This window comes from Haematobia irritans, chromosome 3 (genome assembly GCF_050003625.1).
Source record: "Haematobia irritans isolate KBUSLIRL chromosome 3, ASM5000362v1, whole genome shotgun sequence".
NCBI lineage: Eukaryota > Metazoa > Arthropoda > Insecta > Diptera > Muscidae > Haematobia > Haematobia irritans.
Window position 1 is genome coordinate 221,002,499 of NC_134399.1, and position 26,497 is coordinate 221,028,995.

General features: G+C 34.7%; 1 protein-coding gene across 1 annotated transcript; it reads left to right on the top strand.

Annotated features, from left to right (window-relative positions):
• The first annotated feature begins 1,267 nt into the window (after positions 1 to 1,267).
• On the top strand, positions 1,268 to 3,881 carry LOC142231451 (uncharacterized). The gene is made up of 2 exons (XM_075302059.1): positions 1,268 to 3,450; positions 3,550 to 3,881. Exons 1-2 carry the CDS (start codon positions 1,323 to 1,325, stop codon positions 3,879 to 3,881), a joined length of 2,460 nt encoding a protein of 819 aa, XP_075158174.1. The 5' UTR covers positions 1,268 to 1,322.
• Positions 3,882 to 26,497: the final 22,616 nt, after the last annotated feature.

The following is a 26,497-nucleotide window of genomic DNA, read 5'->3' on the forward strand; positions in this document are numbered from 1 at the left end:
AGTATATGATATTTAACAACCATGCCAAAAGTGGTCCATATCAGTCCATAATCATTTATAAAATTAAAAATGCTTCAGAACAATACACAAAAGGTCTATAATAGATTAAAGTTTTATTTTTTTTTAGTAGAGCATTGAATTTTAGCTGGCTTTAATAGTGTTTGTGGTGGGAGGTGGTATATTAGAATCTATATATATAAAATTCAAATTATGTTTGTTTATTTGTTTGTTTGTTTGTTTGTTTATTTGTATGTTCCGGGTTGGCGCGAAAACGGCTGAACCGACTTACTTGAAATTTTAGAGATCGTGGGGGGCACTCATGTGCTGAAAATAGGGTACCTCATTTTTTGACATATGGTCGCGGAGAGGAACCTCCCCTTTGTCCGACTTTTAGAAAATTAGACCAAAGTTGACCGATTGGCACGAAGTTTTCAGGGATAGTAGGGGGTGATCCCTAGACAAAGATTCGCAATTTTTTTTTTCGAAATTTGATCGGGAGGGGGTACCTCCCCCTTAAGCGACTTTTTGAAAATAGAGCTTGCTTGAAATCGGAAACGGCTGAACCGACTTATTTGAAATTTTAAGAGAGGGTAAAGGATGATCATGTGGTAGAAATAGGGTAAATCATTTTTATATTTCAGGCCCGGGGGGTGGGGGGGGGGGGGGTACCACCGCCTTGCTCGATTTTTTTAGAATTGGACTTACGTTTTCAGATTTGCTTGAACTCGCAAACGGTTGAACCGAAGGTAAAATATGATCATTTGGTAGAAAAAGGTACTCCCTTTTGTTATATCAGGTCGTGGAGAGGTACCTCCCCCTTGCCCGACTTTTTGTTAATTTGATTACGTTCTTCGATTTGCTTAAAATTTTCAGTGAAAGTTGGGGGTGACTATCGAATAATGATAAGGCAAAATTCTGATAATCACATATTGAGGAGCAGGGAGTTATTCCACCAATATGTAGTGGATATGTACGCAAAAATTGAAACAGAACGTCTTTTGTATATCCGCCATCATCAAGCCAACTTACGCGCTGTGGAGTACGTTCATTTACGTGACGCCATGAATAACGACGGCGATCCCAACAACTTAGGCCAGAGCGTTATTCTTCCGTCAATTTTCGTCGGAAGTCCGAGACACATGAACGAATATGCTCAAGATGCCATGACGTATGTTAGATCTTATGACCGTCCAGATTTGTTCATAACATTTACATACAACCCGAAGTGGGAGGAAATTACGACACAACTATTCGACGACCAAAGTTCCGTGCACCGGCACGATATAACGGCACGTGTCTTCAAGCAAAAGTTGAAGTCACTCATGAACTTCGTAACAAAACATCACGTTTTTGGGGAAACGAGATGTTGGATTTACTCCGTTGAATGGCAAAAGCGAGGTCTTCCCCATGCACATATACTAATTTGGTTGACTCAAAAATTAACACCCGATACTATAGATAACATAATATCTGCGGAAATACCAAATCCAAATGAGGATCCAGATTTGCATGCTGTAGTGACTAAAAACATGATTCATGGTCCCTGTGGAGCCATTAATCCAAATTCTCCGTGTATGGTGGAAGGTAAATGCACGAAAAGATATCCACGACAACTGTTGAAGGAAACGATTTCAGGTGTTGATGGATATCCTTTATATCGCAGACGCTCAATGGACGATAATGGCCAATCAGTGACATTGAAGGTGCAAAATAGAGACGTGGACGTCGACAATCGTTGGATCGTACCATATTGTCCGCTCTTATCAAAAACGTTTAAGGCACACATCAACGTGGAGTATTGTAATTCTGTGAAATCAATTAAATACATTTGTAAATACGTCACAAAGGGATCCGACATGGCCGTGTTTTCGGTTCAAAATCCAAAAGATGAAATTTCACAATACCAAATGGCGCGATACATAAGCAGCAATGAAGCTGTGTGGAGAATTTTTGGATTTCCCATTCACGAACGGTACCCAGCAGTTGTACATTTACCAGTGCATCTTGAAAATGGTAATCGCGTTTATTTTACTGGTGCCAATGCGCAAGCTTTAGCAGAAGCAGGAGGAAGAACGAAGTTGACTGCATTCTTTGAGCTTTGCCAATATGACATATTCGCGGCAACGCTCCTCTACGCCCAAATACCGACATATTTTGTATGGAATAATGGAACAAAAACCTTTCAACGACGAAAACAGGGAAAGCGCGTTTATGGATACAGCCATTTGTTTTCTTCGGATGCATTGGGAAGACTTTATACGGTTCACCCACAGAATTCGAAATGTTTTTACCTTAGAATGCTGCTCATTAATGTTCCGGGCCCAACTTCCTTCGACAACTTACGTACAGTTAACAATGAGGTTTGCGTTATATATCGTGAAGCATGCCAAAAGCTTAATTTATTAGAAAGCGATTTACAGTGGGAAACTACCCTTAATGAGGCATCTACTTCTCAGAACCCGTCTCAAATCAGAGCCCTGTTTGCTGTAATACTGATAACCTGCTTCCCAACAAATCCTAATGAATTATGGAACAAATTCAAGTCATATATGACTGAAGATATTTTACATCGTGAGCGAATGATAAGAAACGACACAACAATTGAAATATCTCAAGATATGTTCAATCAAGCATTGATGCTACTGCAAGATAAGTGCTTACAAATATGCAATAAATCACTACGACAGCTTGGAATGGAGAGTCCAAATGATGTCTCACAAGATGAAGATTTCCGAAGAGAAAAGAACTTCAGCCCAAGTGTATTGCAGAGCTTCCTACAATGTAATTTGCCTAGAATGCAACCGCAGCAGAACGTAGTGTTCAATACCATAATATCGGCAGTAAAAAGCAACCAAGGCGGATTTTACTTCATAGACGCTCCCGGTGGTACTGGAAAAACTTTTTTGATATCTTTTATTCTCGCGAAAGTTCGTTCTGAAGGCAATATTGCTTTGGCTATAGCATCTTCTGGAATTGCAGCAACACTTCTGGATGGCGGTAGAACAGCGCATTCTGCTCTCAAATTACCTCTTAATATTCAGTTTAAGGAAACTCATACATGTAACATCCGGAAAGATTCTTCGATGGGGAAAGTTCTACAGACGTGCAAGATAATTGTCTGGGATGAGTGTACCATGGCCCATAAAAATTCTTTGGAGGCACTGGATAGGACATTCAAAGACTTCAGAAGCAATGGAAAATTTTTTGGTGGAGCGCTTTTGTTACTAGCTGGAGATTTTCGCCAGACATTACCAGTAGTTCCCCGATCAACTCCTGCAGACGAGTTGAACGCATGCCTGAAGTCGTCATTTCTATGGCGACACGTTAAATCTTTGCAATTGAAAACAAATATGAGAGTTCAACTTCAAAATGATGCATCAGCTACACAATTTTCAAAATCGCTTTTTAATTTGGGAAACGGACAAATTCCCGCGGAACCCTCAACTAACTGCATATCATTTCCTCAAAACTTTTGCAAAATGGTGGAATCATTGGAAGATCTAATTTCAAGTGTATTTCCTAATGTTCAAACTAACTTCAAAAATTAAGATTGGTTACAAGAGCGAGCATTACTAGCGGCAAAGAATTTGGATGTTAATATTACCAATAACAATATATTGCAAAGAATTTCTGGATGTGTCACTACTTATAAATCAATAGATACAATTATACGTGAAGAAGATATTGTAAATTACCCTGTTGAATTTCTTAACTCATTGGATTTACCCGGATTTCCACCTCATATATTGCAACTTAAGGTAGGTGTACCAATCATTTTGCTACGGAATATTGACCCACCTCGCTTTTGCAACGGAACCAGACTAGCAGTTAAAAAGCTGCACAACAATTTAATAGAGGGAACAATTATAACAGGAAATTAAAAAGGAACCGATGTTCTCATTCCCCGCATTCCAATGATCCCAACTGATTTACCCTTCGATTTCAAAAGGCTGCAATTCCCTATTAGATTAGCATTTGCCATGACGATCAACAAAGCCCAGGGGCAATCTCTTCAAGTATGTGGCTTAAATTTAACGAACCCCTGCTTTTCGCATGGACAACTATATGTAGCATGTTCACGAGTAGGTAAGCCTTCGGATCTTTATATATTAGCACCTGATGGTAAAACTAAGAATATTGTATACCCAAGAGCACTCCAATAAAGAAATCCTCCCACACATTAAATAAATAGTGTTTGTCTTACAATGCACAATAGTTCAATTTACACATTCAATTCTTCGATAAAGGTAAAAAGGCACAGCGAAGCGGGCCGGGTAAAGCTAGTTTATAATATATTTTCGGTGCGTTTTGCCTTTCGGGAGTTGGCATCACTGATCACTACTTTCGTTTGTTACTGATATTGCACTGATTTCTCTCTTGCTTTCTCAGATGCTGGATACGTGTGTGTCTACTTGTCTTATTTATGATGTGCCTGTATATGTGAGCAATGTTATCAATGTCTGATTTGTAGTTGAATCTCTTCTCTGTTCGCACATTGCTGATGTGCAACATTTCTAATGTTAATCTCTTGCTGTTGTTGCTCTCTCTCTACAATACTCTCACATCGTCCAAGTTTGTGTGATGTTTCGTTGTTGCACAGTGTGTGCACTTTTTAGGAGTTTGTTAATGTTAAACAGATTTAAGTCTGATTTTTGTCCCGACAAACTTGTTTTTTATTGTATTTTTAGTAGTTCCAATATACATTTTGTAGCATGGTTTTTTGTTGTGTCCATGTTCGAGTTCGTAATCCTTTCTGAAATTCCTTTTTACGTAGGATAAAGATTTGTAAATTTTTGGGTTCCTTTTCTATCTTTTCTTTGTCCATGTAGGGTTTATATGATGAAATTAGTTCTTTGCTTAGTTTTGGAGGAAAATTATTTTCCTGAAGTATATTTGGAAGCTTGTGTCTGATGATATTTTATATTTGATATAAACAAAAGATCGGATAGAATCAAATTATCTAAATTAATGGAGAATATTTTAAAAAACAATAAAGCTATTTTCGAAAGACAACCCTCAAAATTTACAAGTGTTGTTCGTTTGTAAGACGATGCATTTTTAAATTATAGGCCACTGAAGTGGTTTCCCAGCAAAAACAAGCGTCGCAAAAAAAGTAATGAAAATGTTCTTTTTGGATCCAAAAGTGGTGTAAAATTGACGCAGAAGCGATGAATTTAACATGGGCTTGTCATAGGACGGAAGTTCTCCATTTCAGCAGCCGTTGCACTGAATTTGCATCACTTTTTTAGGTGTGATCCGAAGTCAATATTTTGGATGTAAATTAAAAAAAAAAAAAACTGTGATATTTTGTCAAAAAAATAATTTCTATAATTTTTTATAATTTTTAGTGGATTCTAACGCTTGTCGGAAACGTTTGACCTCAAATATTTTCAAAAAGTCACAATTTTTCAGATTGGATTTAGCAAAATTTAAATGATTTGTACCATTTTATGAATTCTTACTCTGCTGATAACCTATTTAAAACAAAAAAGTTAAAATTATCCATTGAAAGTATGAAAAAACCAAGTTATAAAAATTGAATTAAAATAACTTCCTGGGTAGTTAAAATAAAGAACATCATTGGGAGTGCATCTTCTGGAAGTACTTTTAAAGTTGTGCATTTGCAAGAACTTCCAAATAGTTTTGCTGGGTTGTTAGTGAAACAAAACACGAAACGTTTAACCAGTGTTGCCAAAAAGATAATAGCTAAAACCATCCTTTATTTCATTAAAGTAATTAATAAATATTTTTATTGCGGTTTCCATTTTATGATTCATGGCACATTTAAATGAAATGGAATATAGTTAATATTTCACATTCCACCAAAAAGCCCTTGGAAATATTTCTGTCTACATTATATCGTCCTTGTATGAGTATTTACGAACGGTTACCTGTTGCCGTAGTTTTCCTTAACTGTTTTGAGTGGCATGTACTCAAGTACTCAACTGTTACGCATGTACGAATTTCTGAGATCCTTAAGGCAACAGTGAATTTAAAAGTGTGGAATATATTTTCTATAAGTGACCCTTCACGAATTCGCTCAGTTTATTCTCAAGAGGGCTCTTTAAACTATCACGCGGGTGGTGTGCAAGAATTAAGTACCATGTCCTTGTTTCAATGAGTTGCGAAAAACGAAAATATCTTACATTTTGCTATTACGGTGAAACAGGCTAGAAACTCTCAGAGTAGTTCTTAAATCTTTGTTACAATGAAGAGGCCAGAGAGGTTAATGAGTGAATTACAACACATGAGGCTATCGTAATTGATGAATTTAATTTTTCGAGTTTGATTTAAACACCATTTAATTTGCAACAAATTAAAAATAACAAGTAAGGAAAGTCTAAAGTCGGGCGGGGCCGACTATATTATACCCTGCACCACTTTGTAGATCTAAATTATCGATACCATATCACATCCGCCAAATGTGTTGGGTGCTATATATAAAGGTTTGCCCCAAATACATACATTTAAACATCACTCGATTTGGACAGAATTTGATAGACTTTTAAACTAGGGTGGATTTTATTATACCCTTCACCACCATGTAGACTAACATTTATGTTACCATTTCAACTACTTCAAATTTTCTGGGAGCTATATAAAGGTTTGCATTTCCAGATTGAAATACTTTTAATGGAGACAATTTTTTGTACTTTTACAAAAACTCTAGAATTAAAATTTAAATCGGCTAACGCCCTGGGATGAAACACAATGTTAAGAAAAAACAAGTAAGGAAAGTCTAAAGTCGGGCGGGGCCGACCTGCACCACTTTGTAGATCTAAATTTTCGATACCATATCACATCCGTCAAATGTGTTGGTGGCTATATATAAAGGTTTGTCCCAAATACATACATTTAAATATCACTCGATTTGGACAGAATTTGATAGACTTTTACAAAATCTATAGACTCAAAATTTAAGTCGGCTAATGCACTAGGGTGGAACACAATGTTAGTAAAAAAATGTGGGAAACATTTAAATCTGAAGCAATTTAAGGAAACTTCGCAAAAGTTTATTTATGATTTGTCGCTCGATATATATGTATTAGAAGTTTAGGAAAATTGGAGTCATTTTTACAACTTTTCGACTAAGCAGTGGCTATTTAATAAGGAAAATTTTGGTATTTTGACCATTTTTGTCCAAATCAGAAAAAACATATATATGGGAGTTATATCTAAATCTGAACCGATTTCAATCAAATTTGGCACGCTTAGCAACAATGCTAATTCTACTCCCTGTGCAAAATTTCAACTAAATCGGAGTTAAAAATTGGCCTCTGTGGTCATATGAGTGTAAATCGGGCGAAAGCTGTATATGGGAGCTATATATAAATCCGAACCGATTTCAATCAAATTTGGCACACATGACTATACTACCAATTGTACTCCTTGTGCAAAATTTCAAGCTAATCGGGATAAAACTCTAGCTTCTGGGTCCATATAAGTGCATATCGGGCGAGAGATATATATGGGAGCTATTTAGATATAGCTCCCATATATATCTTTCGCCCGATATGCACTTAAATCTAAATCGATTTCAACCAAATTTAGCACGCATAGCTACAATGCCAAATCTACCTCCTGTGCAAAATTTCAACCAAATTGGGCCAAAACTCTGGCTTCTGGGTCCATATAAGTTCATATCGGGCGAAAAATATATAAAAAAGAAATTTCAACCAAATTCGGCCAAAACTCTGGCTTCTGGGGCCAATAAGTCCCTATCGGACGAAAGATATATATATATATGGGAGCTATATCTAAATCTGAACCGATTTCTTCCAAAATCAATAGGGTTCTATTCTGAGTCAAAACACATACTTGTGCCAAATTTGAAGGCGATTGGACTTAAATTGCGACATAGACTTTGATCACAAAAATGTGTTCACAGACAGACAGACGGACGGACGAATGGACAGACGTACATGGTTATGTCGACTCAGGGACCCACCCTGAGCATTATTGCCAAAGACACCATGTGTCTATCTCGTCTCCTTCTGGGTGTTACAAACATATGCACTAACCTATAATACCCTGTTCCATAGTGTGGCGCAGGATATAATTATGGGAAACATTTAAATCTGAAGCTATTTTAAGGAAACTTCGCAAAAGTTTATTTATGATTTGTCGCTCGATATATATGTATTAGAAGTTAAGGAAAATTAGAGTCATTTTTACAACTTTTCGACTAAGCATTGGCGATTTTACAAGGAAAATGTTGGTATTTTGACCATTTTTGTCGAAATCAGGAAATCATATATATGGGAGCTATATCTAAATCTGACCCGATTTCAATAAAAGTTGGCACACTTGACTACACTACTAATTGTACTCCTAGTGAAAAATTTCAACCAAATTGGCACGCAGAGCTACAATGCTATTTCTACTCCCTGTGCAAAATTTCAACTAAATCGGAGTTAAAAATTGGCCTCTGGGGTCATATGAATGTAAATCGGGCGAAAGCTATATATGGGAGATATATCGAAATCTGAACCGATTTCAACCAAATTTGGCACTCATAGCTACAATGCTAATTCTACTCCCTGTGCAAAATTTCAACTAAATCGGAGTAAAAGATTGGCCACTGTGGCCATATGAGTGTAAATCGGGCGAACGATATATATGGGACTACACTACTAATTGTACTCTTAGTGCAACATTTCTGGGGTCATATAAGTCTACATCGGGCGAAAGACGTATATGAGAGCTATATCTCAATCTGAACCGATTTCTTCCAAAATCAATAAGGTTCTATTCTGACCCAAAACAGAAACTTGTGCCAAATTTGAAGGCGATTGGAGTTAAACTGCGACCTAGACTTTGATCACAAAAATGTGTTCACACACAGACGGGCGGACGGACAGACTAACAGACGGACATGGCTAGATGGACTCAGGGACCCACCCTGAGCATTATTGCCAAAGACACCACGTGTCTATCTCGTCTCCTTCTGGGTGTTGCAAACATATGCACTAACTTATAATACCCTGTTCCACATTGTGGCGCAGGGTATAAAAAGGAAATCCTAAATATAAACTATCATCAACTAGAATGATTCATCATTGGCGTCAATGACAAACAGATTTTGATTTAATATCAAACGAAAACTTTTTATATATTATTAATGTGTCATAATTATTATGATTGAAAAGTTTTCTCGTCTGAAGATGATTAATCATCACAATAATTTGACTGTCATCTATCGAAATCAAAATAAAGATCATTAGCATTCATTTGAGAATGGAATCCATGGAAATGTTTAGATTCGTTTTTTGTGTCTACGACTTAAATTACCATATGAATTATGGTTTTTAAATTGCTCTCATCATCAACAGTTTCACAGAAAACAAACTAAGAAAAATGTTCTAAGACAGATGACAGTTGTTGATGTAATTCACAAATTTACAAATCCATCAAAAACCCACATAGACAGATTAAGAAAAACGCACAAAAAATTCCATAGACAAAAATGTCATTGACTTATTAGCATGACTGGGGGTCAAATTTGAGTGAAACTGAAGCATATGGAAATGGAGATTTTTTTTTGGTAAATTGTTTTTCTTATTTAATATTTTACGTGAGAATTTAATATCTTAGCGACCTATCTGTCTTTAAATCGAGGACCAATAAAATTCAAATTACAAATCTCATTTATCAAATTTTAATTTTTTTCGCGGTTTATTAATAGAGGTACTCACGTACAAACAAATGACACTTTAAAACGGATAGTTCAAAAAAAAAAAAAAAAACAAAAAAAATATGTTTTATTAATTCCAAAAAAAAAACTTTAAACCAAAGATGCTAAATGCTCAAAATAAGTCTTAGCCTATATTTGAAGCGTTTTTATCTTAAATTTAAAGTTTAAATATTTCAGTAAATTTAAGGACAATTTCTTTAAATGAAAACTGTGTTTCTTTACTTTAAGGGAAATTTGCCTTAGTTTAAAGACATGCTACTTTAACGGAGGGACGCACATTTTCAAAATGTCTGTCCTAAATTTAATGAAAAACAAGTAAGGAAAGTCTAACGTCGGGCGGGGCCGACTATATTATACGCTGCACCACTTTGTAGATCTAAATTTTCGATACCATATCACATCCGTCAAATGTGTTGGGGGCTATATATAAAGGTTTGTCCCAAATACATATATTTAAATATGACTCCATCTGGAAGAATTTGATAGACTTCTACAAAATCTATAGACTCAAAATTTAAGCCGGCTAATGCACTAGGGTGGAACACAATGTTAGTAAAAAACAAGTAAGGAAAGTCTAAAGTCGGGCGGGGCCGACTATATTATACCCTGCACCACTTTGTAGATCTAAATTTTCGATACCATATCACATCTGTCAAATGTGTTGGGGGCTATATATAAAGGTTTGTCCCAAATACATTAAAATATTTAAATATCACTCGATCTGGACAGAATTTGATAGACTTCTACAAAATCTATAGACTTAAAATTTAAATCGGCTAATGCACTAGGGTGGAACACAATGTTAGTAAAAAAAATATGGGAAACATATAAATCTGAAGCAATTTTAAGGAAATTTCGCAAAAGTTTATTTATGATTTATCGCTCGATATATATGTATTAGAAGTTTAAGAAAATTACGGTCATTTTTTTCAACTATTCGACTAAGCAGTGGCGATTCTACAAGGAAAATGTTGGTATTTTAACCATTTTTGTCGAAATCAGTAAAACATATATATGGGAGCTATATCTAAATCTGAACCGATTTCAATCAAACTTGACTATATTACTTATTGTACTCCTAGTGCAAAATTTCAACCAAATTGGGCCAAAACTCTGGTTTCTGGGGCCATATAAGTCCATATCGGGAAAAAAATATATATGGAAGCTATATCTAAATCTGAACCGATTTCAATCAAATTTGGCACACATGTCTAGACTACCAATTGTACTCCTTGTGCAAAATTTTAAGCTAATCGGGATAAAACTCTGGCTTCTGGGTCCATATAAGTGCATATCGGGCGAAAGATATATATGTGGGCTATACCTAAATCTGAATCGATTTCAACCAAATTCGGCACGCATAGCTACAATGCTAAATCTACTCCCTGTGAAAATTTTCAACCACAGTGGGTCAAAACTCTGGCTTTTAGGACCATATTAGTGCATATCGGGCGAAAGATATATGGGAGCTATATCTAAATCTGAACCGATTTCAATCAAATTTTGCACACTTGACTATACTACTAATTGTACTCCTAGTGCAAAATTTCAACTAAATTCGACCAAAAATCTGGCTTCTGGGGCCATATAAGTCCATATCGGGCGAAAGATATATATGGGAGCTATATCTAAATCTGAACCGATTTCTTCCAAAATCAATAAGTTTCTATTCTGACCCAAATTAGGAACATGTGCCAAATTTGAAGGCGATCGGACTTAAATTGCGACCTAGACTTTGATCACAAAAATGTGTTCACAGACAGACGGACGGACGGACGGACAGACGGACATGGTTATATCGACTCAGGGACCCAACCTGAGCATTATTGCCAACGACACCATGTGTCTATCTCGTCTCCTTCTGGGTGTTACAAACATATGCACTAACTTATAATACCCTGATGCACAGTGTGGCGCAGGGTATACACATATGGGAAACATTTAATCTGAAGCAATTTTAAGGAAACTTCGCAAAAGTTTATTTAAGATTTATCGCTCGATATATATGTATTAGAAGTTTAGGAAAATTAGACTCATTTTTACAACTTTTCGTCTAAGCAGTGGCGATTTAACAAGGAAAATGTTGGTATTTTGACCATTTTTGTGTAAATCAGAAAAACATATATATGGGAGCTATATCTAAATCTGAACCGATTTTAACAAATTTAGCACGCGTAGCTAGAATGCTAATTCTACTCCCTGTGCAAAATTTCAATTAAATCGGAGTAAAAAATTGGCCACTGTGGTCATATGAGTGTTAATCGGGCGAACGATATATATGGGAGCTATATCTAAATCTGAACCGATTTCAATAGAATTTGGCACACTTGACTACACTACTAATTGTACTCCTAGTGCAAAATTTCAACCAAATTGGGGTGAAACTCTGTCTTCTGGGACCATATTAGTCCATATCGGGCGAAAGATATATATGGGAGCTATATCTAAATCTAAACCGATTTCAATAAAATTTGGCACAAAAATGTGTTCACGGACAGACGGACATGGCTATGTCGACTCAGGAGCCCATCCTGAGCATTTTTGCCAAAGACACCATGTGTCTATCGCGTCTCCTTTTGGGTGTTGCAAACATATGCATTAACTTATAATACCCTGTTCCACAGTGTGGCACAGGGTATAAAAATTTTGAAACAAAGATTATAAACTTTCTTTTAATTAAAATTTCTTTATTTTATTACGCATTCTAAAATTGAGGTTGTAGTTGCTTTGTTGGCACGAAAGTAGCCAGTTACCAAATTCCGTTTGTAACACACACACAGAAAAAATTCACGAAAATTTTCCAATTATAGAAAATTAAGTCCATTAAATTTTAAGGTTTTTTAAGGAAATTTAAGGAAATGTTGTTCCTTACTTCAAAGAAATACGATTTTAACGGAGGTCCGCAAATTTCCAAGATTCCAAATAAACCGCTGAAAAAGGTTTTTGTGTTCGGTCGAAGATGTGATTGAACCCATTACGCTTTGTATGCAAGGCATGCTAACCATTGCCCCACGGTGGCTCCCAAGAAAAGTTGATGAACTGTATTTTCATTAAAATTGCATTGTATTAAAAAAATTTGGTTTTAATACTGTGTCCTAACATCAAACATTTTTTTAGTGTACAAGAATTATTGTTGTGGAATTTTATTTTATTTGAAAAGAAAACTCATCCGACATTTTTTTTATTCTCTCTTGTCTCTATATAGAAAAAATATAAGATGTAAAAAAATGTGAGAAGGGATAAAATGCAATAGCTGGTACAAATTGTGACACTTAAGATATTGGCATTCTTTCGACATGATGCATTTTTATAGAGGCAACACAGTTTTTATAACTCAACAGGAAACTAAAATATCTTGACCTTTTAGCAATGATATGCATTTCGAAGCAAATACAATTTTTCTTTGAAACAGCAGAAAAACTGACGGTTTTAAATATTTATGATGAATTCACTTAAAAAGTAAAGCCTTTTCATTTGCTTGGATAAGCCCTTGGGATCCATATTAATATCAGATCTCGTATTTCTTTAAATTTCCTCTCATAACAACCACTATAACATTCGAACATTCCGTATTCAATTTCCGTTTCCGTTTTCTCTACAGTCCATGATCCATATCCATGGAAAACAAATAAATAACCCGTTTTTAAATACTTCCTGTATTTTGCACAAAGATACACACATAAAGCAAAAAATAAACATGGATCGGAAATACACGCATGATTGAATACTGTGTCTGTTTCAATTCCATATGGAAACTATGGTGATGGATGCTGCCAAATGATACATATCACAATTCAAGCCATTCAGGCAAAATACTTTTTACCATCATCATCATCGTCAGACATTGAGAGGGGTTGTGGGTGGGGGAGAAGAAGGGGGAAACAGCACCGCCTGTCAATTTATCAATCATTTTATGTAAATGAAAACCGAAAACCCCTGAAAAAGACTTTGTGCTATAGAAACCCACCCAGTCGTCATTGGGTAACAGCACTTTCAACTTCAGCCGAAACCGAAAGGATTGCCTTGGCCAAGAGTATCAGACAGCATCGACCCTGTTCTCCTATGTGCGACATATGCTGTTATGTGAAAATACATTTATTTTCGGAAAATTGAAACCATTGTGAATTTCAAATGGAATCGAAGATGTATCAATGCCGGCAGGGAGGGGAGGAAATCACTTTAATTGTGTAACATTCATATGAAATCATTTTTCCCCAAATCCAAAACAACAGTAGCAGATACTGTTACTGTTTTGTGAAATGGGAAATGCATTAACGATAATTACATTGCACAGTGTTCTCGAATACATTTACGAGTAAATACAATTTATTAGTATTCTTACTAATTTAGTTTAGCAGAATTAATTGTATACACTGAAAAAAATACCTAGAAACAAGTATATACGGCATTAAGTTCGGCAAGGCCGAATCTTATGTTACCTCCACCATGGATTGCGTAGAAACTTCTACTAAAGACGGTCATCCACAATTAAATTAATTGGGATGCGGCCGATGGCAAGGCATCCTAAAACTTCTTAATATCATCTTCTAAATTGTAAGTTACTCAATGCGGATATATAGTAGACAAACGAAAGGTCGATGAAATACGTATTCAGTTCTTGACCGATATTTATATGGAAGAAATAATTACGAACCGATATTAACTTTTGTGTGGTAATTATAGAGCCAGAATTGAAATATGGGGGCTATATACAATTATGAACACGAGTCTACCAAAAATAGCAGATTTTTTACTGTTTGGTAGATTGGTAGAATTTTTGATGTTTTAGAAGATTTTGCAAAATATTCCTCTCCAACTGTGAAATGCTTCATAAATTTTCTATAGAAATAAAATGTTGACAAAATTTTCTACAGAAATAAAATTTTGACAAAATTTTTTAAACAAATAAAATTTTGACAAAATTTTCTATAGAAATAAAATGTTGACAAAACTTTCTATACAAATAAAATTTGGACAAAATTTTCTATGGCAATAAAATTTTGGTAGATTATTTTTGGCTCGAGTGGCAATCGTGATTTTTCTGTGATTGGGGATCGGTTTATTTGAGGGCTACATATAATATACATCGATACGGACCAATTGTGTCATGGTTGTAATCGGTCATACACTAGCGAAATGTACCAAATTTCAACGGGATCGGATGAATTTTTACTCCTTAAAGAGGCTCCGGAGGTCAAATCAAGGGATCGGTTTATATGGGGGCTATATATAAATATGGAACGATATGGACCAATTCTGGAATGGTTGTTAGAGACCATATACTAACACCACGTACCAAATTTCAGCCGGATCGGATGAAATTTACTTCTCGTTGAGGCTCCGCAAGCTAAATCTGGGGATCGGTTTATATGGGGGCTATATATAATTATGGACCGATGTGGACCAATTTTTGCAAGGTTGTTACAGACCATATACTAACATCATGTACCAAATTTCAGCCGGATCGGATGAAATTTACTTCTCTTTGAGGCTCCGCAAGCCAAATCTGGGGATCGGTTTATATGGGGGCTATATATAATTATGAACCGATGTGGACCAATTTTTGCATGGTTGTTAGAGACCATATACCAACACCATGTACCAAATTTCAGCCAGATCGTCTGAAATATGCTTCTCTTGGCCCAGATGTCATTAAAATTTTTATAATTAAAAATACTTTTTGTCTCCACAGTCGTGACTTAGGCTTAATTTAAAATGTAAAATTTTGTTTAGAACCACTTGTATTTCATTCCACTTTTTATCTCACTTTCTCAAGCCTAGGAAATAACTTCATGATACCAGCAATTGCATGTTGAATACCAGATTCCTTTAGACAATTTATCCACAATATGAATTTCCTATTAGCTTTATTCATATTGTTGCTGAATAAAGAGAATTTTGAGGAAATCCATTTTTAGCCTTGTCATAGAAATAAAAACTATTTACAAATGGGAAAATAAGAGAATAAAAAAACAAAAAACAAAAGAAGAATTAATTTCTTAAGTAAAGGTTTCGTTTCCTAGTGAGACTTGAAACGATGAAAACAAAAGTGAAATAATTCTTGAAGATTTCCCTTGTGTCTCTAAATGATAAAAATAATATTCGAAATAATAGAGCCCAAGGAAATTACTATTAAATGTGGTCCATTATTCTTTTAATTATTAGATGGAAGATGTATTTGCAAAACACTATGAAAGAGTTTAAGTTGTCCTAATGTATGGGGGGGGGGGTGATTATTATATAATCGTAGATTGTGATATAATAAATGTAATATATTAAATATTTAAGTTTTCGTGAAAAATAGATACAAATTAATTTTATAAAATTACTTTTCTTAATTAAAAACAAGTATAAACGGACTTAAGTTCAGACGGACCGAATCTTAAATTCCCACAACTATGAATCAAAAAATATGTTTCCTTACACAGAAAAAAATACGTAATTAAACTATCGCTGAATTTAACTTATTTTTATTGGAAATATAATAACCGATCCCCAGATTAGACTTCTGGAGCTTCTTGGAGGAGGAAAATTCATCCGATCCGGTTGAAATTTGGTACGTGGTGTTGTTATATGGCCTTTAACAACCATACCAAAATTGTTTCATATCGGTCCATAAGCATATATAGCTCCCATATAAACCGATCCCCAGATTTGGTTTTGGATGAGCAAATTTCATCCATTAATCATTGTGCTAGTATATGGCCGTATGGCAACCATGCATAAATAGGACCATTTCGGTCTATAGTTATATATAAACCGATCCCCAATCACACAAAACTTGGTCCATATCGGTTCATAATTGTATATAGCCCCCATATAAAGCGACCCCCATATTTCAATTCTGGCTCTCTAATTACCGCGCAAAAGTCCATATCGGTTTGTAATTATTTGTAGACTTACCTATATATAACTTTTTTGTCTAATTTATACCACGTATGGATTAACTTACATTTTAAAAGACCATGTTAAGAAGTTTCAAGATACCTTGCCATCGGTAAGTATTACCACAATCCAAGTAATTCGATTGTGGATGATAATCTTTAGGAGAAGTTTCTACGCAAAAGGAGGTTCGTTGTTACTGAGCTTAACATGGAATCGGGCAGCAATCAGTGATAAGAGAGAAGTTCACCAATGTGGTATCACAATGGACTGTCTAAGTGAGCCTGATATATCGGGCTGCAACTAACCTAAACCTAAAATACCTTTAAATTTCCAATTTCCTTTAAATTTCCAATTTCGGATAAAAACTACGGTTTCTAGAAGCCCAAGACTCCAAATCGGGGGATGGGTTTATATGGGAGCTATATCAAAACCTGGATGATTTAGTCCATCTTCGAACACCTCTTTATGGTCATAAAATACCCCTAGATTTCAAATTTCAGGCAAATTGAATAAAAACTACGATTTCTATAAGCCCAAGACCCCAAATCGGGAGGTCGGTTTATATGGGGACTATATCAAAACCTGGACCGATATAGCCCATCTTCGAACTTGACCTGCCTGCAGACAAAAGACGAGTTTGTGCAAAATTTCAGCACGATTGTTTCATTATTGAAGACTGTAGCGTGATTACAACAGACAGACAGACAGACAGACAGACAGACAGACAGACAGACAGACAGACAGACAGACGGACAAACGGACACGCCTATATCGTCTAAGAATTTCTCCCTGATCAAGAATATATATACTTTATATAGTCGGAAATCGATATTGCGTTGTGTTACAAAAGGAATGACAAACTTATTATACACCCGTCACCATTCTATGGTGGTGGCTATAAAAAGTTAAAATTAGCCATTAAAAATATAAAAAAGCGGGTTATAACAAGTATATACGACCACATGTTCGGCCAGGCCGAATCTTATGTACCCTCCACCATGGATTGCGTAGAAACTTCTACTACAGACTGTCATCCACAATCGAATTACTTGGGTTGTGGTAACACTTGCCGATGCCAAGGTATCTTACAACTTCCTTACACCGTCTTCTAAATTGTAAGTTAGTCCATACGGGGTATATTAAACAAAAAAAGGCCGATTAAATACGTGTATAATTCAGTTTGACAAAATTTTCTATAGAAATAAAATTTTGACAAAATTTTTCAATAGAAATAAAATTTTGACAAAATATTCTATAGAAATAAAATTTTGACAAAATTTTCTATAGAAATAAAATTTTGACAACATTTTCTATAGAAATAAGATGTTGAAAAAAAATTTTCTATAGAAATAAAATTTTGACAACATTTGCTATAGAAATAAAATTTTGACAAAATTTTCTACAAAAATAAAATGTTGACAAAATTTTGTATAGTAATAAAATTTCGAGGGGGAGGTAAAATTTGGGGATCGATTTCTATGGGGGCTATATATAATTATGAACCGATATGGATCAATTTTTGCATGGTTATTAGATACCATATATTAACACCACGAACCAAATTTCAACCTGATCGGATGAATTTTGCTTCTCCAATAGGCTCCGGAGGTCAAATCTGGGGGTCGGTTTATATGGGGGCTAAATATAATTATGGATCGATGTGAACCAATTTTTGCTTAGTTGTACCAAATTTCAGCCGTATCGGATGAAGTTTGCTTATCTTCGAGGCTTTGCAAAGCAAATATGGGGGTCCACTTATATGGGGGCTATACGTAAAAGTGGACCGATATGGCTCATTTGCAATACTATCCGACCTACATCAATAACAACTACTTGCGCCAAGTTTCAAGTCGATAGCTTGTTTCGTTAGGAAATTAGCGTGATTTGAACAGACGGACGGACATGCTTAGATCGACTCAGAATTTCACCACGACTCAGAATATATATACTTTATGGGGTCTTAGAGCAATATTTTGATGTGCTACAAAACGGAATGACAAAGTTAATATACCCTCCATCCTATGGTGGAGAGTATAAATAAAAAATTAAAAAAAAAAAACTTCTTGTGTAGTTAAAAAAAGAACATCTTTGTGGAAGTTCCCAGCCAAAAAAGGGTCGCCAAAAAAGTAATGAAAATGTTCTTTCTGGATCCGGAAGTGGTGCAAAATTGACGTAGAAGCGATGAATTTAACATGGGCTTGTCATAGGGCGGAAGTCCTCCATTTCAACAGCAGTTGCACTGAATTTGCATCACTTCTCTAGGTGTGATCCGAATTCAATGTTTTGGAGGTAAATTAATAAATTCTGTGATATTTTGTCAAATAAATAAATTTTATAATTTTTTTTATAATTTTTAATGGTATCTAACGCTTGTCGGAACCGTTTGACTTCAAATATTTTCAAAAATTCACTATGTTTTCAAATTGGATTTAGCATTGTTTTCGACAAAATTTAAATGATTTGTACCATTTTATGAATTCTTACTCTGTTTTTAACCTATTTGAAACAAAAAAAGTTAAAATTATCCATTAAAAGTATGAAAAAACCAAGCTATAAAAAATTTAATTAAAAGAACTTAATGGGTAGTTTAAATTAAGAACATCATTGGGAGTGCATCTTCTGGAAGTGCTTTTAAAGTTGTGCCTGTGGAACAACTTCCAAATTTTTTTTTTGCTGGGAATGGAAGTTAGCTTCACTATGATATCATGGATGCATTATATTTCTTATATTTTAAAATTTTTTTTTTCCATGAAAATGTTGGCTTAGGAGGCATTTCAACTTGCTTCCCCAACTTAATCGAATCGTTTAATTTCTTTTTTTTCCTCTTCTCCCAAACCAAACCAAATATTGCCTTTCAATAAACATTTCGGTTGATTTCTATTAAAAAGTTTTGTGAAATGAAAATTAAAATGAAACTGAAACTGAAAAAGTATTTCAAAGTCTGAGGAATACTATGCATAAATTTTTTGAGGCAGTAAAAGACTTGCAAGGAGAAAAAAAGGAGAGAATAACAATAATTGCTCAAGGGTACTCAAGAGGAACTTAGTGGAAAAGTTTGGCAAAAGTTTATGAGGAATATTAAATAAATTATTAATAAATTGCTAGCAAAATAGTATATCCAATAGCAAACAAAACAAAAAAAAAAACGAAAAAAGGGATTCAGGATTTGTCTAGACCATAATGATGGTAGGAAGTTAAATAATTATGACATTAAATTAAATTCAATTTCCATTTATCTAAACTATGATAAAAAATTCATAAATTTACAACTAAAAAAAATTGAACGCTTGTAAAATGTTGATATAAACCAATTATGGAAATGAAATAATTTAATCTTTGTGTAATCCAAATTATTAATATTTGTTGTAATTTAGTTGATGAACAAGGCAAGAACCATGATAAAAAATCATATCATGCGTCAGGATGTTAATGAAGACTCACAATGGCGAGCTCTCCTAGATAAATCACTATATCCTTTAGTTAAAACTACAGTAAAATAAACAAAAAATAAATCAAAACTAATTCCAAGTTTATATATTTAAATTGTTCAGTACAATAACTTTTTAAGAAAGCAAAAATTCATTCTACGATATTAAAATGATTATTTCTTATGTGTAATAAACAATTGTGATAAACACCAAGTTTCACTTTACCAGGATTTTTTTTTAATTTTTTTAATATCTCGTATAAATTAATTGCTTTAGTGACACTTTTTACAGGTTTAGACATAGTCCTGTCTAGGATCTCGACCTCGACGTTTGCCACAGTTGGTAGAATTCCATCCAAAATGGTAGATTTTTTACTGTTTGGTAGACTGGTAGGATTCTTGATGTTTTGGTAGATTTTGCAAATAATTCCGTACTAAGAGGTACTTTACAAATTTTCTATAGAAGTTCAAATTTTGACAAAATTTTCTATAGAACACCAATTTTGACAAAATTTTCTATAGAAATAAAAATTTGAGAAAATTTTCTATAGAAATTTAATTTTGACAAAATTTCGTATAGAAATAAAATTTTGACAACATTTTTGCTAGAAATAATATTTTGACAACATTTTTGCTAGAAATGAAATTTGGACAAAATTTCCTATTGAAATAAATTTTTGAAAATGTTTGTATTGATTCCAAGCCAAAGAGGCGGAGAATTCGAGTAAGGATCACGGTAGAATTCTTTTTCAAAGTTAGTAGAATTCTACCAAAAATGGCAGATTTTTTACTGTTTGGTAGATTTGTACATAGGATTCTTGATGTTTTGGTAGATTGTACAAATTATTCCGCTCACACTAAGAGATACTTCACATTTTTTTTATAGAAATACAATTTTGACAAAGTTTTCAATAGAAATAAAAATTTGAGAAAATTAAAAAAAAAAAAAATCTATAAAAATAAAATTTTGAAAAAAAATTTCTATAGAAATAAAATTTTGACAAAATTTTCTATAGAAATAAAAATTGGAGAAAATTTTCTATAGAAATAAAATTTTGACAACTTTTTGTTTGGTGATATTGAAATATTTCATTAATTGATAGGCTTATATAAATCTAGGGTAAAAAAAATCAAAACCATTCAATTAAGGCTAGTATTACTACAAGTATATATGGCCGTAAGATGGGCCAGACCGAAGCCTATGTACCCTCCACCATGGATTGCGTATAAACTTCTTCTAAACACTGCCATCCACAATCGAATTACTTGGGTTGCGGTAACGCTTGCCGATGGCAGGATATCTTAAAACCTCCTTACACCGTCTTCTAAATTGTAAGTAAGTCCATACGTGTTATATATTAAATTAAACAAGTATAAAAGGCCGTAAGTTCGGCCAGGCCGAATCTTATGTACCCTCCACCATGGACTGCGTAGAAACTTCTACGAAAGACTATCATCCACAATCAAATTTCTTGGGTTGTGGTATCTTAAATCGTTTTCTAAATTGTGAGTTAGTCCATACGTGGCATATATTAGACAAAAATGGTATGTGTAGGTAAGTCTACAAATAATTACGAATCGATATGGACTTTTGCACGGTACGTAGGGAGCCAGAACTGAAATATGGGGGCTATATACAATTATTGATATGGACTAATTTTTGTGTGATTGGGGATCGATTTATCTGAGGGCTATATATAACTATAGACCGTTATGGACCTAGTTAGGCATGGTTGTTAACGGTCATATACTAGCACAATGTATCAAATTTCAACTGACTCGGATGAAATTTGCTCCTCCTAGAGGCTCCAAAACCAAATCTCGGGATGGGTTTATATGGGGGCTATATATGATTATGGACTGATATGGACCACTTTTGGCATGGTTGTTAAATATCATATACTACCACCACGTACAAAATTTCAACCAGATCGGATGAATTTTGCTTTTCCAAAAGGCACCGGAGGCCAAATCTGGGGATCGGTTTATATGGGTGCTATATATAATTATGGACTGATATGAACCAATTCCTGCATGTTTGTTGGATACCATATACTAACATCACGTACCAAATTTCAACCGAATCGGATGAATTTTGCTATTCGAAGGGGCTCCGGAGGTCAAATCTGGGGATCGGTTTATATGGGGGCTATATATAATTATGGACCGATGTGGACCAATTTTTGCATGGCTGTTAGAGACCATATACTAACACCATGCACCAAATTTCAGCCGGATCGGATGACATTTGCTTCTCTTAGAGGGTCTGCAAGCCAAATTTGGGGTTCCGTTTATATGGGGGCTATACGTAAAATAGTACCGATATGGCCCATTTGCAATACCATCCGACCTACATCAATAACAACTAATTGTGCCAAGTTTCAAGTCGATAGCTTGTTTCGTGCGGAAGTTAGCATGATTTCAACAGACGGACGGACATGCTCAGATCGACTCAGAATTTCACCACGACCCAGAATGTATATACTTTATGGGGTCTTAGAGCAATATTTCGATGTGTTACAAACGGAATGACAAAGTTAATATACCCCCATCCTATGGTGGAGGGTATAAAAAGATCGATTTAAGACATATATAATCCAGTTTGACAAAATTGTCTATAGATATAAAATGTTGACAAAATCTTCTATAGAAATTACATTTTGACAAAATTTTCTATAGAAATAAAATTTTGGTATATTTTTTTGGCTCGAGTGGCATGATTATGAACCGATATATACCAATTGTTGTGTGTTTGGGGATCGGCTATATAGACCGATATGGAGCAATTTTGGTATGGTTATTAGCGGCCATATACTAACACCACGTTCCAAATTTGAACCGGATCGGATGAATTTTGCTCCTCCACAAGGATCCGGAGGTCAAATCTGGAGAACGGTTTATATGGGGGCTATATATAATTATGTACCGTTATGGACCAATTCTGGCACGGTAGTTAGAGACCTTATACTAACACCATGTTCCAAAGTTCAACCGGATCGGATGAAATTTGCTTCTCTTAGAGGCTCCGCAAGCCAAATCTGGGGTCGGTTTATATGTGGGCTACATATAATTACGAACCTATGTAGACCAATTTTTGCACGGATGTTAGTGACCATATACTAACACCTCGTTCCACATTTGAACCGGATCGGATGAATTTTACTCCTCCAAGAGGATCCGGAGATCAAATCTGGAGAACGGTTTATATGGGGGCTATATATAATTATGGACCGATATGCACCAGTCCTGGCACGGTTGTTAGAGACCATATACTACCACCATGTTTCAAATTTCAACCGGATCGGATGAAATTTGCTTCTCTTAGAGGCTCCGCAAGCCAAATCTGGTGATCGGTTTATATGGGGGCTATATATAATTATGAACCGATGTGGACCAATTTTTGCATGGTTGTTAGAGACTATATACCAACATTATGTACCAAATTTCAGCCGTATCGGATGAAATATGCTTCTCTTAGAGGTTCCGTAAGCAAAATTTGAGGTTCCGTTTATATGGGGCTATACGTAAAAGTGGACCGATATGGCCCATTTGCAATACCGTCCGACCTACATCAATAACAACTACTTGTGCAAAGTTTCAAGTCGATAGCTTGTTTCGTTCGGAAGTTAGCGTGATTTCAACAGACGGACGGACGGACGGCAATGCTCACATTGACTCAGAATTTCACCACGAATATATATACCCAGAATATATATACTTTATGGTGTTTTAGAGCAATATTTCGATGTGTTACAAACGGAATGACAAAGTTATTAGAGTTTATTATACCATCCACCATCCTATGGTGGATGGTATAATAAACTCTAATTACCCATCTAATTGTAGGTATAGGCTAAAATGTTGATTAATATTTATTTAATAATTAATAAACTATTAAATTATTATAGTGGCAGTCGTGGTAATGATACATTTAAGACACATTTTTGTTTTTAAGTTTAATTTTTCGTACTTGGTTATAGGAAACAAATTTTAATTCATTGGTTTTTTCAGGTGCTATCAAAGTCGTTTAAAAATGTGTTAGCGACAACTTAATTTTTCAAATTCAGAATTGACTTTAAGTAGAAGTTATTCTAAGTTTCAAGTAAAAACGTCTTTAAACTATATTTAAAAAAAAAAAAAAAAACAAAAACGTCTCATATTTTTAAATACTTTTTTGCTTTGTAGTCATGATAACAAAGTCAACAAATTTAAAGGCGATTTCATAAATTTTGAAGAATTTGTATGAATGATTAAAGTCAAATTGACCTTAGTCAAGCTAAATTTTCTTTCATGTAAAGATACCCAGTTTTAAGACGAATCACTTAATTATAATGACAAAGTGACTTCATTGAAAATGTCATTGACTTCTTTGGACAAGGAAAGAAATCAAAGATATGTGTCTTCTATGCTAAGCAAAATTCGCATTCGTATTTTAAGGACATTTAATCTTTGGCCTGGCGACATCATTTTTTTTGGACTGTAGAAACAACAACTGTTTTGTGGGCACTAAACTTGTTAAGGGTCAAAATAACTATCTAGTATCTATGTCTACACTTTGGGCAAATGAAACATCTGTTGTCAAATCCAAATACTAATTTGCGATCACAATATTGATGCCAAGTTTAAAACAGGTAGCTTATTTCGGTCATATGTAAGTGTTTTTTCTACGGACGGACGGACACCGCTAGATCAACACGGAATTTCACCACAACCAAGAATATACAGTGAAACCTCTCCGAACTGGACACCCTCTAACACATAAATTTTGTCCACGCTTTGGAGGTTTCCAATTGTGAGGATTCATTTAAGTGTGTTACTATTATAGCAAACGTCCACTTTAGGGAGGTGTCTGATTTTCAGAGTTTCCAAGTTATATGTATATACCTCATGACCAATATTTCGATGCGTTACAAATGGAAAGACAAATTTAGTATACCTCCTATTCTATGATGGAAGCTATAAAACAACAGCAATTGAGAATTTTACTTAAACAAATCCGATTATCGAATTACAATTTCTGGTTTAATTAAAAAAAAAAAAAAACCTTCCAAAGATATCAATGTTTTATTTATTCCTTTTGTTTTGTAATTCGCTTGCGGCCCTCAAAGTTTCTAAAACATCTTCATTACCCTCCAGTTCTCTTACCTCTACCTCAACCACCACCTCTTACATTAATCCTATTGAAGAAGCGTCTTCCTTTCGAATAATCTGCCAGATAATAGTAAAGTTTTTGCTGTTGTCTGTGGGCTCGATGGCAACAACGTCATAGAAGAAGCTCTTAATTAAATTCGTAAACGATGAAGAAGTTACTTAGGAACAATTTAAAATATTTCTTCCTTTAAATCCCACCACGGCATAATGGTTTATTAATGTCGTTCTCATACTGTAGGTGGCAAGTGTCTAAGAACAAAAGCTATAGAATGGCAGATAAGTCGGAATGAGCTGAAATACCCTACACATTGGAAGTGAAATAATTTTTAGTTCTTAATTGAAATTGCTTCAATGCCAATTATCAGAATAAAACTAAAACGTAATGTTTAATTTATTTTTATTACAAAATTGCTTTAATTGTTGAATATTTATACCCTTCACCACTACTGTGGTACAGGGTATAATAAGTTTGTGCATTTGTATGTAACGACAAGAAGGAGTAATCATAGACCAACCTTTTAGTATACGGATCGGCTTAGAATTAAATTCTGAGTCGATTTAGCGATGTCCGTCTGTCTGTCTGTCCGTCTGTCTGTCTGTCTGTTGATGTATTTTTGTGTGCAAAGTACAGCTCGCAGTTTTAGTCCGATTGTCCTAAAATTTGGTATAGGGTCCTGTTTCGGCTCAAAGACGATCCCTATTGATTTTGGAAAAAATCAGTTCAGATTTAGATATAGCTGCCATATATATTTTTCACCGATCTGGTCATAATTGGCGTGTATATCAACCGATCTTCCTCAAATTCCGTACATCCGAATATTTTATGAGTCTCGAAAAACTTGCAAAATATCAGCAAAATCGGTTCAGATTTAGATATAGCTCCCATATATAGCTTTCGCCCGATTTACACTCATTTGCCCACAGAGGCCAATTTTTTGCTCCGATTTAGTTGAAATTTTGCATAGGGAGTAGAATTAGCGTTGTTACTATGCGTGCCAAATTTGCTTGAAATCGGTTCAGATTTGGATATATCTCCCATATAAAGCTTTCGCCCGATTTACACTCATATGACCACAGAGGCCAATTTTTAACTCCGATTTAGTTGAAATTTTGCACAGGGAGTAGAATTAGCATTGTAGCTATGCGTGCCAAATTTGGTTGAAATCGGTTTAGATTTAGATATAGCTCCCATATATATGTTTTTCTGATTTCGTCAAAATACCAACATTTTCCTTGTAAAATCGCCACTGCTTAGTCGAAAAGTTGTAAAAATGACTCTAATTTTCCTAAACTTCTAATACATATATATCGAGCGATAAATCATAAATAATCTTTTTCGA

Excerpts from the sequence above, each read along its gene's own strand:
- LOC142231451 (XM_075302059.1), top strand. The coding sequence starts at position 1,323 with ATGAACTTCGTAACAAAACATCACGTTTTTGGGGAAACGAGATGTTGG. Across the intron at positions 3,451-3,549 it reads CGCGGAACCCTCAACTAACT|ATTGGTTACAAGAGCGAGCA; the intron begins GCATATCATTTC and ends TCAAAAATTAAG.